We start from the raw sequence: 19,647 nt of genomic DNA on the forward strand, positions 1-19,647 counted from the left end.
TGCTCGTATTGAAGAAAATAGTTTTGTGCTCTTTTTAAGGGAAAGCATATAATCTGTTCCAGATTTAATTAGCTATCTTCAGATGAAAGCTGAAGTTTTAATAAAAGTTAGAAGAGATAACACAGTGAAGGACACGGATGAGCTGTCTCAAGGCCATATTCCAGGGGAACGATAAGAGCTGTAAAAAATGGCAGAGGAGAGCAATTGAATGGAGCAATGAAAATCTGATTCTCATAAAAAAGAGAGAGAGAGAGAGATGCTGGTAGGGGCGGTTGTAGATGAGACCTGCTAGCGTCTGCAAGCAATTTGGATGCTTGCCAGGAGTCATTGTTCACCCTCGGCTGTGGCGGCTCCGTCCAGATGTGCCAACTGCACGTTTCGGCTTTTGCCAGCTGACTGCGCCGTTTGATAACCAGCTCTCTGGATGCCCATCACTGGCCGCAGAGATAGAATTAAATGATGATGATCTTCCCACAAGTTGGGAGAGGAAACAATGCATATAAATCTTGATTTCATCTCAGCATGAGAAGTCTTTATCCATCATCACTCATAATGAACAAGTCGTTAGCTGGGATGAATGGTGTTCTGGTTTTTCCAAACACCTCTTTTGTTCATTTTTTGGGTGACTTTTATCTATTGCGTGGGGGTCAAACCTCTTTGCATTTAGGGGATGATTGAAGAGGCATAGCCTCTCCTTCCCAAGGGAAAGTAGATATTTTGGGGTTCCAGGTGCCAATCAGTAGCTTTTAAAGCGCCTTAGATACTCAGAGATATTTAATAAGCATCCATCCTCCTTTAGAATCTGGGTTCTTTTTTCTTGTTTGTCTCTAAGTTTTTTTTTACATGATACATATTTTGTGATGTAATTCTTTATACTCTAAGAATGCAGTATTTTGAATTGTCAAAGAAGGAAATAGAACTTTTAACCTTCTTAATAGAAATTCTGCTGTCACAGATTTTTCGAGACCATGAAACTCCTATGAAGTTGCCAGGATAAAGCTGAGCCAGTGTCTTTCCTTCTGTCTGCAGCCATCTCTGTCCAATTTTATGCCTGTTTATCCATGTCATCCCCAGCATCCACATTTATCACACACACATTTATTTATGTTCACCTTTGTGTCTGCATTTCTGCCATTTCCTTCAGAGTCTTTGCCATATCCTTGGCAAAGACTTAGTACTCAATATCAGAAAAAGTGATCTGCATTATTTATTCCTTTTCATACTAGAGAAGCCAATTGAGATTGATACATTTACATAAATTACTGTCCATTTTCTTAATCCAAAAAGCTCTTATAATAAGAAGCTCTTTCAATTGCTTTATTAAATGTCTGGTCTCATGATATAAGAGGATCTCTAGTTTGGCTAAGATATTTGCCTAAGGTTAGCACAGTAAAGTCAGAGAATACTTTATGGTTTTGAACTTTGTGTGGTGGGTTTCTTTTAGAAGTTGATTAATGAAAAGAGAGAAATCTGATGTCATAGAAGGGAGCATAAGTACATTTACTTTTCAAAATCTGTTGGTACTCAAAATTGCTATGAAATACTTATTAGTACTTACCCATTATGACACATGAACTTAGTCATGAACTTGGTGGGAAGAGATGCCAAGTTAGAGATACTCGTCCTTTACTTGCTAGTTGTCCCACAGTGGCCTGCCCAGTCTTTGGAAGAAGATGTCTATTGTATCTAGAACAGGATCAGAGTGCTTAGCCCTCTGGTCAAGCAGCTTTTAACTGATGGAGTGCAGAACCCTGTTTGTCTCTTTACTATTGTTTTTTAACTTGAGAAGTGGAAAAATGCCACCTGAAATAAAGTAACACGTGTGGGCCATGTGAAGTTAGTAGTTCCCACGCTGTTCATTAGCTGTTAGTTAATATTAGAATAAGATTTCAGAAATTCTTTGGTAAACTAACAGTGAACTTCTATCTTGTTCCCGAATAACCACACAGCACTTCATTTAATTGTAGCAATGAATTAAGAATTTGAACTATTTCATATTAAATCAAAATGTGGGATTAACGATAGTCCTGATATTTAAATACTTTATTGTCCTTCCCTCTGGCACGGCACTTGCTATTTGTAAAAATATCAGAAAGTACTATATGTTTGAGCAGAAATTCTTCTTTGTTTAGGTAAATTGCTTCATCCATAGAAACACAGAGGGCTTTAAAATATTTTTGCTTTTTAAGATAGAATACCATTACAAACACTTGTAACTAATCCAAATTTTGACTTGCATTACTTGTATTATTTCATCGAATCACAGCTATTTGTGAACACTACAGGGCTTTTTCCTGTTGATATTCATGTACTTAGCTATAGGGGTCTTTGCACAGTGTGTTCCAGTCAGCTCTTTGCTAAGGCCCATTTTTTAAAGTCTACTTTTAAAGTTTCTTTTAGAAGTTTCTCTGTAGCTTTTCATTTTATTTCTGACCTATTGACATTTGGAATCTACATGCATTGCTAGGAAGTTCCCACTATTGGAGAAAATAGTAAATGGAGAATCAATTTTCAGAAGAATTTGATGAGATCTTTTTACTAATTTAAATAGTTACATGGGTGAGTTTTTGACACAGTGAAGATAACCTGTTTAGGCCCCTGGATTTAGCCAGTAAATTATACTTACCTGTTTAGTAAATAAAGACCTCAGTTCATCGGATCTCCCTCTGTCAAGGTCACCTCCTTGAACAGTGACCTCATGAGCTTCTCAGTGTTTTGTTTATTGTTGTTTAGAAATACTATTACCCACTGGTCTCCCAAAGCTTGATGTTGGCTATGACAGAGACATGGTTGAGAAATGGAGGCAGATCAGTTTCAATTTTAACACTGACCCAGGGAATACAGGTACCTCTTGATCTACAAAAGAGAGAAGGCTTCACAGTGGGATTAACCAAGCAGAGTAGAATTCTGTATTGCTGATTCAGTATTCATTCTCATTATGAAATGGAGGTGCTTTTCTCTGTTATCTGCTGAAAGTTGAACAGAAGCAAATTCACTTTTCCTTACCCCTATCTTCTTGTCTTTTGATGTGAAAGATAAATTTTTATGTGTGGAGATCCTTTTTAAAAGTTCTGCTATTATAAACCTTGTGACGTGCATTCCTACTCGCTTATAAAATTTCACCTATAACACTCAAAAGGAAAGTGTTAGCTTTGTCAAATGAATGCCCTCTTAACATCTCTAGTTAAGTTACAGAGCACCCATTGCTTGCTAGTTAGATCTGATCTCACAAGACCGCCTAGAATGTCACCAAAGGTATTCCCTAAAGCACAGTAGGGAATTCCCTAAAGTACTGCTAGCAGCAGAAAGAGGAAGCAAATATCTACCACAGGGTGTGGGGTTCTGGTCTGAGGGATACTAATAATGGCATCATTGGATTTTTAAAAATTCGTGTAAAAATCTACATATTGATCCATAACATATTGTAGCTCTGGGGTACATTCCCTCTTTGTGTACCCCCATATATTAGACCTGTGCCCGATCAAGGAAGCAGTGGTGAGGATCCACAAGACCCTTGCTGAGGAGGACTTTGTGTTCTAGAGAGAAAGTAAGAATAAAGGCCTGAAAGGGTGAAGAATAGCTTGCAGGAAAACTCACTGCATGCTGTTTGGTGTTTAGGGAACTCCTCTTCTGAGAAATTCACGTAGTGACCTTCACTAGAGACTGTAGAGGGCACTGCCATTCAAAGCAGTGGCTTACCATATGTAAGGATAAAGAGAACATTTAGATTACTTTGCAGTTGAATTTACTTAACTTCTCCCCACCCAAAATTATAGTAAAATTGACTTACAATAAGTGCCCAGCATAGGATACAGTCATCCACCCAATCACCAAACTACTATCCACTTGTCAGTCTTGAATTTTTCCCTGCTCTGTCTCCCCATGTCTTAACCATTAGCAAAGATACCTTGATCAGTTTTACCTCTAGAATATATCCTGAATCCATTCAGTCATTTTCATCTTCATTGGATAAGTCCAAGTTACTGAGACTTTCTTCTGAACTGTTGAAAATAGCACCCTGGCTGGTTTTCTTGCTTCTGTTCTTAAGCACTTTCTAGTGATCAGAGATACCTTCTGAAATATGAATCAGATCATATATGCTCCAGACCCTTCAGTGACTTACTGACTTCAGTTGCATTAAAAAAAAAATCAAACTTCAACCACTGAGTCTCAAAGAGGGGAAGAGACATGCAGACACAAAGAAAGAAAAGAACTGGAAAGAAATGTGGGGGTGGAGTGAGTGTGTGTGTGTGTGTGTGTGTACAGAATTAATGGTTACAGTGTGATGGATAAGATCAAACAGACCAGGTGAATGGGAGGAATTTAGAGCCTGTGGCCCTGCGTGGACGTGCTGGAGCATACTGGGCTGCAACAGGGCTAGTTTGCAATTCTGTACATCCTAGGTCTATTTCACTCCAGACAGACCTAGAAAGTCGTATGCAAATGAGTTTGTTGTTTATCAAGACTGTTTAAAAGAGGCATTGTGTCAGAGGAAGAGCTGGTCTTTCCAAAAGCAGGATCTGTTTTCCAAGGGGAGTGAGGGCTGATATACCAAGCACCTTTGTGTACTTCAGATATTATCTCATTTAATCTGCATGACATACCCAGAAAGCAGAGTTGATTATACCTGTTTTATAGATGAGACTTCAGAAATATAAAAAAGTGGATGGAGGGCTGGGGATGTAGCATTGTGGTGGAGCACTTGCCTAATATACAGTGCGCCTGCCTTTCATCCCCCAGCACTGAAGGGGGAAAAAAAAGTGAACAGAAAAACTGGGTACAGTGGCGCATGCCTGTAACCCCAGCTGAGGCAGGAGGATAGCAAGTTCCAGACCTAGGCAACTTAGCAAGACCCCGTCTCAAAATAAAAATAGGAAATAACTCAGTGGTGGAGCACCCCTGGGTTCAGTCCCCAGTGACACACACACACACACACACACACACACACACACACACACAGTGCATTTTAGAATCAAGGAACTCTGATAACTACATGTGTAATCAGGTTCTTCTCCCATCCTCTCTTTCCCCAGCTCTGAGAGAAGTTACCCAAATTTCCATAGTAAGTAAATGAATCTAAATTGAAGCCCAGACATTTTTGACCTCAGAGCTCATAGTCTTTTTATTTGTACCATGTTGCTTATTAGAACCCTAATGGGAAAACAAATTTAAAATTCTGTAAACAGAAATGTTCATTGATTGTGAGATCTAAATGCACTAGGGAAGAGCCGCATTTAAAGGAACCCTGTGGTGAATCTGGATATAAAGCCAGGAATTCTTTTTGTAATTGCACAGTTTGTCTGTATTGGTGTCAGTTTTAATGTTTTATGTCTAGCTTTCTTAAAGCAACATACACCTGGCCTGAGCTGCCCTATTAAGAAGGGAAACCCATATATGTTGTAGATGGAGTCAGATTTTTAAAACTGTTTTGTCTTTGAAATGCTATCTGTGGCTCAAGAAAGCTAAAGAATCTTCTGACAATAGGGTCAAACAGAGACCTACTTCATGTCTAAGTGTAAAGAGAAAACCCAAGGTCCTTTGTTCTTTGGAGATAGAGTTTGTAAGCCAGGGACACAGAAGTATAGTTTCCTTATGCTATAGCAAATAATCAAAAAGAGGAAAAAGAGGAAGAAAAGGTAAATAGGGCTGTTTAAGTGTTTGTTTGTTTGTTTGTTTACTCAAAGAGGTAGTAATTTCTGCAGACAACTCCTCTTCCTTATGAAGGAATAAATAATCATGTTGATGCCACTCATGCTGGGAGCTCAGGAAGAAATCAAGAACTGATACTTGGTATCTAGTAACCCAGTGGCAAAATGATACAGTAAATTAGGGCTTCTAAGGTGTTTAAATGTGTAAGCTGGAAGCACCCCAGGCAAGAAGCTCCAAGGTAAATATTCCTCCTCACCTCCTCTCCCTGCCTCTTTATCTTGTTTCATCTCACCTGAGCCTCCCTGTGTCTGGAGTGCTCTGAGGCTCCTGATGGATCTTCTTCAGTATAGAACAGAGCACATTAAAGATGGCATTGCAGTCAACTATTTTATCTAGAAAGCCTGGAAATTTAGAGAATTTATGTCAAGCAAAAATCTTTTGGAACCACTTCAGAGACCCAATTATTTTAGAAGGGTGTTATGAGCTCTCGCAACTGCCACATCAGAAAAACTTGAAATATATCATTCGCCAAAACTACATTTGACCAGCATTTACTCTTCCTGCTAGTTGCTAATCTTTCAGAAGTTCCTTTTCCATTACAAAATCTATTCATTCACTTCATCTGGGGCAGTCAGAAGCATGGATTAGATTAATGAAAAAGCAGAATGAAAGGAAGAGAAAAGACATACTCTTCAAGAGGCTCTGTAATAGTGTAGAGGCACACACAGCCTTTCTAGTTAAATTTATTTAACTCTCTTTTCCTAGGTCCACTGAGGGCTAATTCTAGAGCACTACTAATTTAATAATAGGCACTTAAGAAATACTAGTATATTAGATGTACACGTTGATTATAAACTATATTCTTATTTTAGAAACGTTTAAAATGTTTTTTAGAATCTATCTTAGAGTTAGGGGTCTGTGGGACTGCATAATCACACATTTAACCTCTGGGCCCCAATTGCCTCAGTTCTAATGCAGGACAGGGTGAACGGGGAAGGACTCACGGAGGCAGTGGACTGTGGACTGTGAACTGTGTGTGCACTTTTAGGCTCTGTTTGGCTTTGAGGTGCTGCTTAGTTCAGTAGGCATCATCGAATGCTACCTGCTCTGTGCCAGTGCTATACTAGAAATCAGGTGGAAAACTTGATGAGAACACACAAAAAGAGGCACCCAAACATGGAAAATCCATGAACAGGGCAGAAGCATATAGGCCACTAAAGCAGTGCAGATGAGAAGGAAGTGCAGTATGTAACACAACCTGGTGGGCGGGGCTGAGAAAAGGCACTTCAGAAAGGTTTCCATGAAGGTTTTTTGGAGTTTAATTAGGAGTTTGGTGGATGGCTAAATGAGAAGAACGTTCCAGGCAGAAGAGACCATGTATTTTGAGATGTAGTCATAAAACAGAAGTTCTGTGCAAGAAGGGGACAGAGGCTGAACTACAGAGGTTAGTCAGGAGCTAGATCCAACCAATCTTGGCCTTATGGTGTCCCCAAACCTGAAAGAGGTACCTTCATTTATTGGGGCTTATTACATAATAAGCACTTGTGGGCACTAGGGATTTTGTATAGACCAAGAAATGATTCTGACCCTCAGAGAGCTGGCTGTCTAGTTGTGGAAACAATCAAATAAACAGGTAATAATAACACCATGCATATGACAAGTGGAAGTAAGTTCAGGCCTGAGTGCTCTTGGAAGGAGGGCAGGCCTGGTGCAGTCAGGGAGGCTGTCTTGAGCATGTTATTTGGCTGAGGGCTGAAGAGGAATAGAAATGAGCTAGGCAGAGAGGGAGGGAAAGAACATTCAGCTGAAGGAAGTCACAGGTAGCTCAGCATCATGAGTTGGAGGGCAGGGCACGATGAGACTGAGGTGATCATTTGGGAGCTTGGTCATGTTTGTGAAGTGTGTTAAATTTGAACTTTATTCTGAAGGCAGAGGGGGACCATTGAAAAGAAGGCAATATAGTTAGAATTTCTTTCCAAATAAACACCATCAGCGTTGTACAAGTGTATAGAGGCCAGAGAATATGAGAAGAGCACCTGTGCAGAGGCTCCGGAGGAACCTGTCCAACTGATGATGACTAAGGTGTGGAGAAGACAAGAAGGTGTTCTGTTCAGGAAGTAGTGGGATAGACACCTTGGTAAAAGTCTGGTATCTTTTACTAGAGCTGAATGCGCAATTTGGGAGAATTGAAATAGCTGAGAGCTGTAGCCGGATCTCCTGGGATTAATTTCAGAAGAAGGTGGTGGTAGAGATAGGCTTGAAAACAATTTTCTTATAAAGTTAAATAATTGAAAAAAAATGAAATAATTCGGAGGTATACAGATAGTCCAGGACATGCAATAAATGTTTGTTAAATGAACTCATGAAATAAGTGTGTATGTGGAAAGGGTTTTTTGTTTTTTTTTTTTTTGGTTTTTTGGTAAACAATATATGAGTTTACATTTGCTTTTTGTTTTATTCAGTAATATGTGATTAGCATTATTCTATATGACATCATGTATTTTTAAATTTTTTCTATATTTAACTCTATTGAAAGATACCTCAATTATTTCAAAATATTCTGTATACAAAAAACATTCAGTGAGGGGCTGGGGATGTGGCTCAAGCGGTAGCGCGCTCGCCTGGCGTGCGTGCGACCCGGGTTCGATCCTCAGCACCACATACCAACAAAGATGTTGTGTCCGCCGAGAACTAAAAAAAATAAATAAATATTAAAAATTCTCTCTGTCTCTCTCTCTCTCTCCCCTCTCTCACTCTCTCTTTAAAAAAAAAAAACATTCAGTGAACAATCTTGAATGATATTCATTGCACATTTGTGCTGGATTTTAAATACAGAGCTGCTTGTCAGAAGTTTGCTTATTTAAAGTGTTGAAAAAACAAATTGCCCTTCAAGAAGTTTTTACCTACTCTGTCACTCCCAAAAATATATGAGAGCACTTCCCTCCCACCCTGTTACCAACACTAAATGTTATTGGTCTTTAATTTTTGCCAAACTGATAGTTAGTGGTTAGTATTTTATTTTAATTTGCATATCTGGGTCTTTATTGTGGCTAAGTGTTTTAAATGTGTTCTTTAGCCACTTCTCTTTCTAAAAGATATAAGTTAGTCAGGTTTTTTAGTGGGAAAAGGAATTGAGAAAAAGTCTTATTTCAGAAAACTGTTTTAAATTAAGATGTGCTCTGAAATTTAGAATACCATTTTCCCCCAGGAAGCCTCCCGCTCTTTCTGCCCAAGCAGGTGCACAAGTGCACGCAGTTGCGTGTGCACACACTCAGACCAGGCAGTTTCACTTGTTACCTGCTAGCCTTTGATCATCAACAAAGCTTTTGTTTATGTGTTCAGAAAGGTCTGTCTGGTAATTTACCAGACTCCAGTTCACCTCATTTGAGACCTTATGTTACTTGCTTGCTTTGTCATCAAAACTAATTATTAAAAAAGATTGTCAATAAAATTGTTAATAACTACTTTGTTTTAGGTTTGTACATACATATATATATATAAAACACATCAGAATCTAGAAATCAGAAATTTAGACAAAAAGTTGTCACCCTTAGCAGGTTTGTTTGGGGGAGGCATGTCTGAGGACAAGTCTGGCAGTATTATGAACAGCACTGGCACCAAGGGCAACTGTAGGGGGTTAATGGGGACCCTGCATCATTCCTTGCCATGTGCCTGGTGAGTAAACTCCTAGAAGTTTCCGGGAATGGTAGCAAGTGAGGAAAGGCTGTAACCAACAATCAGTGTCACAAAGTGGGGATGACTAATTTGCTGAGGACCCCGTTGAGACAGATGTTTAATTAGCTGAAGTCAGAGTGGATAAATTGGGAGAGGACTGCCTATGCAGGGAGATGCCTTTTCCCTCATCTCTCATTTAACCATTTTGTTGTTGTTGTTGTTGTCCTCCTTAATATTTTCTTTTTGAAGGCAGCATACTTAGATTGAGGGGAGAAGAGAAGGCAGAAAGTACCAAGGGAATGATTTTTATTTAATTACATTCTACTTAAAACTTACTGTAATCCAGGTATTTTTGTATTTAACCTTTACAAAAGACCTTGTGAAATGAGATGAGCATTATCTTTTTGTTCTTTTTTTTTTCAGTCAAGAAAACTGAAAAAAAAAAAAAAAGAAAACTGAGGATATATATAAAATAGAAGATGTGTATACACACATACACACACACCTATGTATATATAGTGTGTGTGTGTGCATGCACATGCACTTTGTTAGTAAGTAATCTTGATGAAATTTGATTCTTTTTTTAAAATATTTTTTAGTTGTTGATGGACTTTTATTTTCACTTATTTGTATGTGGTGCTGAGAATCGAACCCAGTGCCTCATGCATGCTAGGCAAGTGCTCTACCACTGAGCCACAACCCCAACCCTGAAATTTGATTCTTGATCCCTGTGTGTTTTTCCCTATATCACAGCTTCCTCACTTAAAACGGAAGACTGATCCAGAGCTCTCTGGAGTCAGGGTAATAGTAAGGATTTAATCTGTACAATGACAGGGAATCTAAGTATTGGCAGGAGCTGGGATCAAACAGGTATATGCCCTTGTTAGAACTGTCAAATTGTATTCATGAGATTTGTGCATATCATCATATGTAAATTTAACCCAGAAGTAAAAAGAAAATCTTAAACATCAGACTGGAGTTAATGGTTTCCTCACTAAAGTGTTTAGGGCAAATGTACTGGTGTCTGTTCCTTGCTTCAAATGCATTTTTTAAAATAGAATGGATTGATAGGTCAATATGTGATGAAGCTAATATGGTACATTGTTCATTGTAGGACCTAGGTGGTAGGCAAGTAGGTTTTTAATGTGTAGCTGTCTCAACTTTCCTGTGAAAAGAAACTGCTCATAATAAAATAGGAAAAACTCACCAAAATTAAAAATAATTTAGACTTAGCTGATAATAATGTGAATTTCACACACACATACATATATATATTTGTGGAAAAAAAAACACTAATCTTTTCTTTAGGATATTTTATTTTTCATTACCTAATATGTTAAATAACATGTTTGAGGTCACAGTTTCTGCCATTGACCTTTGGTTTTAAGTTGTGAACATATTACAGTGTAATAATGGTTACCACTTACTGATACCTGGTCTGCTAAACACTTTTTTCCATTACATTCTAATTCTTAAAAACAACTATTTGGATTGCTTGTTATTTTTGTTTTGTAAAAGAGAGAACTGAAGCTCAGAGGCTGTAGAAACTTGTGAAGGTCGCACAATCTAGTGGGAGAGCTGAGTTGTAAACCCTTACTTCCACAGGCCATCCTGTTCCCTACTGTGCTCCCACTGGGTAAGGTTGCAAACCCAAGCTCAGAGGAGGCAGGTGTACTTTTCTCCCTAGAAATACCAATGATCTTATTTGGGTGTGGCAGCATGAGTGGATGGAAAGGACATAGTCTTTGGAACCAAACCAGCTCAAGTCCTCAGCCCAGCTGTACCTTTCACAAGCCGTGAAGTTAGGCAAGTCATCATCCCTTCCCCCCTCAGCTATCTTTTCTGAAATAAGGGTAATAAAAACTACCTCTCAGCGTTGTGGTTTTGAATGAACTCATTAAAAACCAAGTCTATAAAAGTGCTCACTGGATCTCAGCTGCTGTCATCCTTTTTGCCACCACTGTGCCAGGAAACCTGGCTTTGTCTGCAGGATTCAGTTTGTTTCCTTTTCTACACATGAGACTTGGCCTTCTCCTGCTCTTGTTGTTTTCCAGTATATTAAGTCTATGGAAAGTGTGTCCCCTGTGACGGAATGAGCCCTTGAATTGTGTTTGAATTTGATTCTGCTGGAAGCACTGTTTATTTTGAACAAAAAGAAAACTAGATCCAGAGAGTGAGCTCTCATGATTTTTAACTAATAAGGTAACCATACCCTATATAGGGGGTGGGTTAATTATCCCAAAGCTGCTTCATCATGTGGCTTATACCAGCAAATTTGATTTCCTAGGCCAAATATTCTAAAGTGAGCAAACTATAATTGCCTGTAACAAATTTATTTACTAGTGATTTTTAAAGTTTTTGTATTAATAGTTTAGTACTTTCCAGAGCCTATTGATTCTTCTCACAAAACATTTAGAAGAAGACATGTACTGAAACATCAATGTAATTTTGGAGAGAATGATTATAGAATACACAGAAGCTTGGAGTGCTGCATCTGCCCCTTACATCTCTACAGCCTCTAGGAAGAGCCTGTCTGTCCTAGCAGAAGGCCCTTTCTTCAAGTGGTTCCTGTGTTTATCCTGTTAGTGGCTATAAGGAAAACTCTTCCTCTACCAAATCTAGTTTTAGCTATTTTCCAAGAAAAACTGTTGCTTCAGAAGAGTGAGTAACCTTACTCCAGAGATGATTTTGAGACTTGCCAGGGACCTAAGACACCTCATTCCTGTCCCACTGCTTTCAGAGGCCTGACACCAGAGCAGTTTTCCCCCAAAAGCAATTTAAAAGACAGTTTTTAACAACTGCAATAACGTATAGAATTTTCCTTTTTGAGTCAAATAGTGGCACTTTCTCTTGCGTATCTATAACAACGTTAAATACGTTAAGGGGGAAAATAAGAAGAAGAAAAGTAGCTAGTCAGAGGATATTTTTTCTGCCTTGCACAGTGACAATATCCAGAGACAAAGATCAGGCAAATGGCACTAGATGAGCACAGGGAGGTAGGTCTGGAAGGGGAGGTATGAGCATCCCCCTCTCTAGTTCACTAGCTGCTGATCACAGTCAGTGAGGCGTGTGGATGCCAGTGTCATCCAACCAATTTTTCAAACAAAATCGGTGAGATGTGATTAAAGCTGAAGTGCTGCAAAAGATACAAGGTGGTCTATTGGAACTCTTCAGTCTTCCTGGAAACTGTCACCACATGATCGTAGAAATATCAAATCATAGCAAAACTCAGCTAGCTTACTCGCTAGCTTGCTTTTTTTTTTAACCCATGCTACCTTTAATAGCAGAACAATGTGAATTTTAAGATAAAGTGTGATTTAAATCTTAAAAAAAAAAAAAAAAACTGAGTGTCCTGCAGATCTTTCAAGTACAGTGTATTAGCAAGCAAACTGAACATTGAGTACCTATTTATGGAGCCTGTACTGTGTTCCAGGCAGCTCACGTTCTAATGGAGAGATGGTGAATAAAAAGTAAACAAACCAACAAGATACATTTGATAGGGATTTTTGTTTGCAACTTTTATGAGTTTTTTCATTTTCCTACAGAAAGGACTTCCTTGAGTCCCCAGGTTTGTGAATTCCCCTGCTGAAGAGAGACTCTTGTTCCGAGTATCAGGCACTTCATTCAGTCTTTCCACTTATTTCCATGCAACTCTAATTTTGGCCATTCCTGCTGCTAGGAGAAATGGACCAGGCAGCAAGAGCCGGGTGAAGTCCTGAGTTGTGAGTGTCTCCATCTGGATCAGCATAGACCATTAAAAGGAAGAGCCCTATCTCAGTTTTGGACGCTGATAGAGAGAACAGTCCCTCAGCAACTTGGCCCTGCGGCAGAGGCGTCCTGGGACTGTCTCCAGTAAGCCCCGAATGCAGTGGTGTTGTGCCAGCTGTCAGTGAGAACCTTGAGAAGGAAAAGGATGTGAGCCTGCCTTTTCCTTTGGGAGAGGCTGTGGGAGAGTGGTGTTGAGCTTTAATTGAGTAAACCATGTAAATGAAAGTCCCTTTAGGACAGTTATGATTTCCTTTTGGGTTACCAGTACCACTGCTGGCCAGTTGGTTCATTGGCTAAAGTCTTTTGTAAAATGAACTGAAAAGTCCATCTATCACCCACAGCCTCTTCACTCCCTGCCAGCCCAGGCCACCACTGTCTGTTTAGGAGCAGATTCATCACACTTTGATTATCAGAAGTCAAATTTTTTCTGAGAATTAAATTGAATCATTGAATGGAAATGCTAATATCTTAAAATGAAAAGTCATACACATTGGTTGAAATCAGTGTTACCACACAAGTTCCCGTAATGACACGGTCTCTTAGAAATCCTTGAGGAGCCAGAGGAGTATCCCCCAGGCAGACACTGGAGGAATGGTAAGGGGCCGGGCAGGAGGAAGCCACTGCACTGTTACAGAGGACGCAGAGTACAGCCCTCTGGCCTTCAGGAGAAGTGTGGGGTGGGAAGTGTGTGTTGCACGCTCATCTTCTGTGGTAGAAGCTGCAGATACTGTAGTAGTAGTATAGTGGTTTTTACAGTAGCTAAATAGGAGTGCTAATAAGCAAACAAACAAACAAACCATGAAGATGAATACCTGAAGAAATAGCCAAAAAAGCTTGAACTAATTGCCTACAAGGAGGAACTTGGGGGGAGGGGGCAGGGAGTTACTGTTTTTGACTATGGTACTTGCAGTATTATTTAGTTTTAAAGCCATGTATGTTACTTTGATGAAGTAAAAATAATTTTCAAATCTGTAAAAAGAAAACAGCTTACATTCAAATTCTAGGGCTCAGGAACCTCTCTCCCTTACTTACACGAACCCTTTCTATTTGGAAACTTCCTTCTCTAAAAGCTAGCATCCATCTCATTGGATTAGATGTCAGATTTCTACGAGAACATCATTATTAAATAGTTGCTTCCCATTATAAATGTTTCCAAACTTTTTAACAACAAAATGTCATGAGTATAACCATCATATTGTGATTTTTGCTAACGTTTTTGTCTCTGTGACCTGTGTTTTCTGTAGGTTAAAGCATAAGCTATTAGCTGAATACTCTGTCCCAGTCTAAGAATGACTAATATCTCTAATATAAATGAAAACAGCTGCTTTTCCATAACATTAGAATCCCAAACAGCTGTCACATGTGCATTTTGACATTCTTTTTTCCTTTTAAATCAGGACAAAAATTAGTTTACTGGATCTACTAATCTGGTTAAGTATATAGTCTAACTTCTTTGGAGAGGTAGAGGAGAGGTCACAGAGAAGCCAGAGTTGAACTGGAACCTAGACATCCCCAAAGGCTTGGCTGTACTTAGGATGAAACCCATGATGAGACCCTTCTGTACCGAGAGCATAAGGCCCCCATGGGCCTGGTAGTGGCTTCTCACCACTGTCGCCGTTGCCGGTGAGCCTGAGCCTCCAGAGATGGCCATTGCTTTCCTCTTCTACTGAGGATTATCTCCTGAAAGTCTGTACGGGAACCTTTTCCTCTGCAGCCCTTATGTCAAAGGCTGCTGTGGATCAGAAGCTCATGCTTTCTCTGTTGGTGAAAGCCGACCCTGCTATTGCTCACTGATGACCTTGGTCCTGTCATTTCCTGAGCTCCTTGCTTTAGTTTGCTCTTCAATAAAATTAGGTCCCATCTACCTCCCAGGCTCCAGGGTGCTCTTGACTGTGGAGGGTAAGTCCTGGCTGTCAGAAAACCCTGCCTGGCTCCATCTTGCCCTGTAACTTCTGCTAGCTCTGTGTTGAGTTTTTATTTATATATCTTTAGTTTTAGGTGGATACATTAGTTTGATTTCATGTGCTGCCGAGGATTGAACCCAGTGCCTCATGCATGCTAGGCGAGCACTCTACCACAGAGCCACCACCCCAGCCCCCTGTGTTGAGTTTTTTAACCTGTTTGAACTACATTTTCCTCAGTTTTGAGGGCAATTGGTGATAGTGTCTTCTTCATAGCACTGTTGTGACAATTCAGTAGTCTTTGCTGCTACTATATTTCTTGATAAATGTCAGTCTCTGTTTGAGACCCAGTCAAACTCAGTTTTGTAGTATAACTTTGTGTTGTTGTTATTGTTCTTTTAATGTCTATTAATATTTTGAGTCATAATTCAATAAGATTGTAGCTGCTAAGGAACACAGCTTAAATTTAGTTCACGTTAGGCACAGACCAGAGTGTCTGCATCTGTCTGCTCAGCTGCTCATTTGAACTTTTCCAGGGGTCCCAGGCCTTTGTCAGAGCAGCAAAGCATGAGCAAGAACACAGAGTATGCTTGTAGGCATGACCTGGCCAATTCCTCAGGAGCACCTTGCATCTGGAGCTGGATATGCAGAAGGGTTAAAAGCAGGAGAAACTTTTGTCATAAATTTTCTTTTCAGCAGGACTTCCCAGGGAACATCTGACATTAGCAGAGAGGAAATGCTGATTGGCCTGGGAGTCAGCTGAAGGAGACAGGAACTGCAGTAGAAGCTGCTGGATTTACTGTTATTAGCAAGGCAAATGGAAAGCCAGCAGGGCAGCCCCGCTCCCAGATAATAGATCTAACAAAGAAAACTCCCAGAAAGGAAAATGGCTGGCAGCCACCACTCCTCTCTGTCATTTCTTTCCATTGCTCTTACCTTTTTGTTTTGTTTGAAGCCAAAGGAAAACCATATTTTAACATCTTAGTTATAAGTCACAATTGGCTTAAAATAAAACAGGATTTTTATATAATTCAGCTTCTATCTGTTTGACAGCAAATGTGCAAAGTCATATTGGTATAGTAATAGATAGTCGCTCCTGAGTACTTAGGTGCCAGGCTAAGTGCTTTCCTTGTGCTGTCAACTTATTTAATCTGTACAAGAGCCATGTGAGTTAGGAATCATCTTGCCAAGGCGAAGAGGTGTCTCTATACTGGGGTCCAAGGAGTTCCCAGAGAGAAGGGGGAAGTTGACTCAGGACCAGAGGGGTTCTTGGCGAACATGACAGACAAGAGTTTCAGCACGTGACAGATAGAGGCATCGATGGGCTTATTTAGGAAAGTGATACACATTCAAGGGAGAGTGCCGGCAGTCTCCAGAGAGATGTGATTTGCCGATTCTCAGCTCTTCTTTTAAAAAAGGAAACTTGGTAAGGGGCAGGTATTGGAAGATATGTAGGAATAATATCAGTTTGGTGATCTCAAGATGGTTTATAGTGGTCTGATCAATCTCGAGATTGTAGGCTGGTCTTCATTATCTGATCAATAGATACCTCTGGAAACTACCCTAAATTATAGGTTTCTGAAAATATCTCTCTTTACTTAATCTATTTATTGGGGGTTAATTAACAGAGCTCAAGATAATTATCATAAGTGAATAGAATTATGGTTGACCTTTAGATTTTCAGATTTCCTATGAATTTGGGAGTGACTGGCCCAGGAGAAAGCATTAGAACAGATGAAAACTAAAAGTCCTTACCTTTAAATGTGAAAATCAAACATCCCAGAAAGATGCTCACAGATTAAAAGGGTCTAAAAGACTGAGACACTACATCTACGTAGTTAATTCAGTTTGCCAGACATTTCCCAAGTTCTGAGGTTGCAAAGATGAGTAGACTCCTGCCTCTCAGTCATACTTCTGGGGCTTATTGGGTCATGGAGAGTCATGGCAAGTGGAATCCTTCAACTACTGAAATTGTTCTCTTGGTCAGGTCTTCTTTTTTCCAAGCAAGTATGGTTGAATTTAGATAAATTAAATGTATAATCGATGCACAGAGAAATCCAGGCAGGCAGGTGATGTCAGGGGAGAGGATGAGTGGAGAACTTAGCAGGGCACCAGGCCTGGGGCAGGGTTCTGGGCAGGGTTGAGCCAGGGGCAAGGGCAGTTACTGGAATGAAACCTGAAGGCCAAGCCAAGTTTTTTAAAAAGGAAGCCTTGCTTTTGGTTGGCCTGGGATTGTAGAAATTCTTTTTGCTTGGAGCTGAGCCTACAGGGGAGAGGAATGCTGAGGGTGTAGCCATCTCTTATAGGGAAAGGAAGGAGGCCACCATGGGGATCTGGTAGGGCCTGATGTCACCGGAGTCAGAAGGAAAAAAATAGATGCAATGAGTTGGAGATCCAGTAGGACTTAGGGAACATCCATAATGGAGGAATGTGACTTTGACAAAGTAGAGGAGCAGGTGATCTGGGCACAGCCAAGACAGGGAGGAGGGAAGCTATGAGGTGAATGCACTGAACAACAGGGAGACCAGTTCAGCTGGGTCCTAGAAGACAGGTGGCAAGAAGTTAGAATGGGGGCAGGGCCTGGGCAGTCGGGTGAGGACTTAACATCTAGATTGGTAGTCCTTGGGGAAATCACAGAAGCCATAAGACTCCAGGGAGCATCCTCCTACAAGAAGGTAAAGAGTGGATGACTGGAGGCCAGGAGATGTTGGGAGGCCACTGCTAGGGGCAAAGGAGCATTACTAGTGGGTAATGAGACAACTTGGGAGGAAGGTTGAGTAAGACTGTTGTTAGCGCTGTGTTCACCACGGAGTCCACAGAGCTTCTTAACTCATCTTCTCGGGCCCGGTACATAGTAGGAGTGTGATAAGTGTTTAAAGAAGCACTGAGTTAATTGATGGCAAGAATTGGGTGTCATCACTGGAAACACCATTGCAAGGAAAAAGAGCTGGTTTAGGAAGAGAAGATTCAAATGTTCATAGTTGATTGTTCTAAAAATTAGAAGCTAAAAGAGGCCTGGAGTGTTCTCTGTCCCTGCAGAGGAGGGACTAGCCATTCATGCGAGTGGTGCTACCCTGGAGGGTGGTGGAAGCCCCTGAGGAGCCTGTGGCCTGCCACCTATGCCTGAAGGGTCTGGCCTCCCACAGCCGCTCCCGCTGAGCTGTTTATAGAACACTGTCACTGGGCCTCACTGAATCTGCTCGAAGCCTGTTCAGTACACAAGACCGTTATCCCCATTTTACAGAGCAAGAAACTGACATGCAGAGAGGACGTGGTTTATCCAAGCCATTCTCTGACCTGAGTAGATCTGCAGGGAAGTCTCTGGATTCCAGTGTCCCATTACAGAGCTGAGTCTGGTGATGGAAAACAGTCTGTCCCAAGTGTGCTCTCCATTGCTGTGGTTGGAGTCACTGCTTTTATGTAGCTCAGAGAAGGCTGCAGACAAATGAAGTCTCCTTTTTGATTGTTTCTTTTGTTTTTGTCCTTAGGTGCTTGTGACTAAATTCACTAATTTCACTGGCTGTCAAGGCTGTGTTAAGCAAAATGGGTTTGAACTGCTGTGGTTTTTGAGTACTGGACTGGATGTCAGAAACCTTTGCCATCACGGGAAATTCTGTCACTCTGGATTTACTATCTGTTCCCCTCAGCTGAATTCCTCAGCAGCGTGATTTAGCGCCCTGGCTCCCCATCAGCCGGTTTTGGCATTTATTTGAATGCATTACCCCACTGGTTTCCATAAACTATTTTACAATTGTTTAAAATAAATGACTGTTTATTTCCACAAAAACCATCTGTATTTCTTTACAGAGCAACAGATAACTGTATGTAAAATTTGGTAATGTCACAGTGACTCCAGTTAAGAGAAACAGAGTGGATTAAAAAATCAAATGCTCAGGGACCGAGTTAAAGACTCCCATCCCCTCTAATAAGCAATACCTGGATTTGAAGGAGGAAAGATATTTCTTCATTACAAGTAATATCAGGCTCCCTTCTCCAAAGAGAAGTATATTCTCTGGCTGGATAGTGATAGGGTGTAGATGGAGCACACCTCATGGTAGCTACATGTCTGCCCCTTCTAGTACATTCTCTACATGTGATGGTGGATGGGAGGCTCCTGTCTGACTTCCCTGCCTTCTCCACCTTTTGGAGTTTAGGATGTCCATGCCTTCCCTCCTGTTCTGATGTTGAGTGGGTTCCGCATAGGCTAGTGGATTGTAGCTAAGTTGACCCTAGGAGGAGACATGTTTGGAACAGGGCGCTGTGGCAAGAGAAGGTAGCCATGAGGAGGGAACCAGACTGATCAGGAGGGGCCTCTGAAGGCAGCCATCTTCCATTCTCCAGCCAGTGTCCTGGTATGCCAGCTGGGTCCATGCTGATGCAGTTGGGGGCCTTGATGGAGGGCTCTGACAGGGCAGGGTCTAGAGGCAGATGGAGACGGAGCTCCAGGGCTGCTTTCAGCCTCCACTTCTCCCTAAACACCCTGTGTGCTGAGGCTGTGAAGAGCACTCTCCACCCTCGACTTCATGCACCTAGTGCAGGATATCTTCTTATGGGTTGCTCTGAGAAGTCCAGAGGCAGTGCAAGGAGCAGAGTTTTACTCCTTGGGTAGAACACATGGACTGTGGAAAAGGAGGGAAGACTGTCTCAGATCATA

At 40.8% G+C, this 19,647-nt stretch overlaps 1 protein-coding gene across 8 annotated transcripts in view; it reads left to right on the plus strand.

Annotated features, from left to right (window-relative positions):
- MAPKAP1 (MAPK associated protein 1) overlaps positions 1-19,647 on the plus strand; it is a 241,660-nt gene that overhangs the window by 151,782 nt on the left and 70,231 nt on the right. Inside the window, exon 8 of one of the 8 annotated variants that reach the window (XM_081281934.1) lies at positions 18,482-18,769. The exons of the other annotated variants lie outside the window; for them this stretch is intronic. Coding sequence (XP_081138060.1) covers positions 18,482-18,495 — 14 coding nt within the window. The 3' untranslated portion in view covers positions 18,496-18,769. Of the gene's footprint in view, positions 1-18,481; positions 18,770-19,647 lie in introns of those variants that run through there. 8 annotated transcript variants of the gene reach the window in all.

Source organism: Spermophilus citellus (assembly GCF_964194105.1).
Source record: "Spermophilus citellus genome assembly, chromosome: 2".
NCBI classification, from domain to species: domain Eukaryota; kingdom Metazoa; phylum Chordata; class Mammalia; order Rodentia; family Sciuridae; genus Spermophilus; species Spermophilus citellus.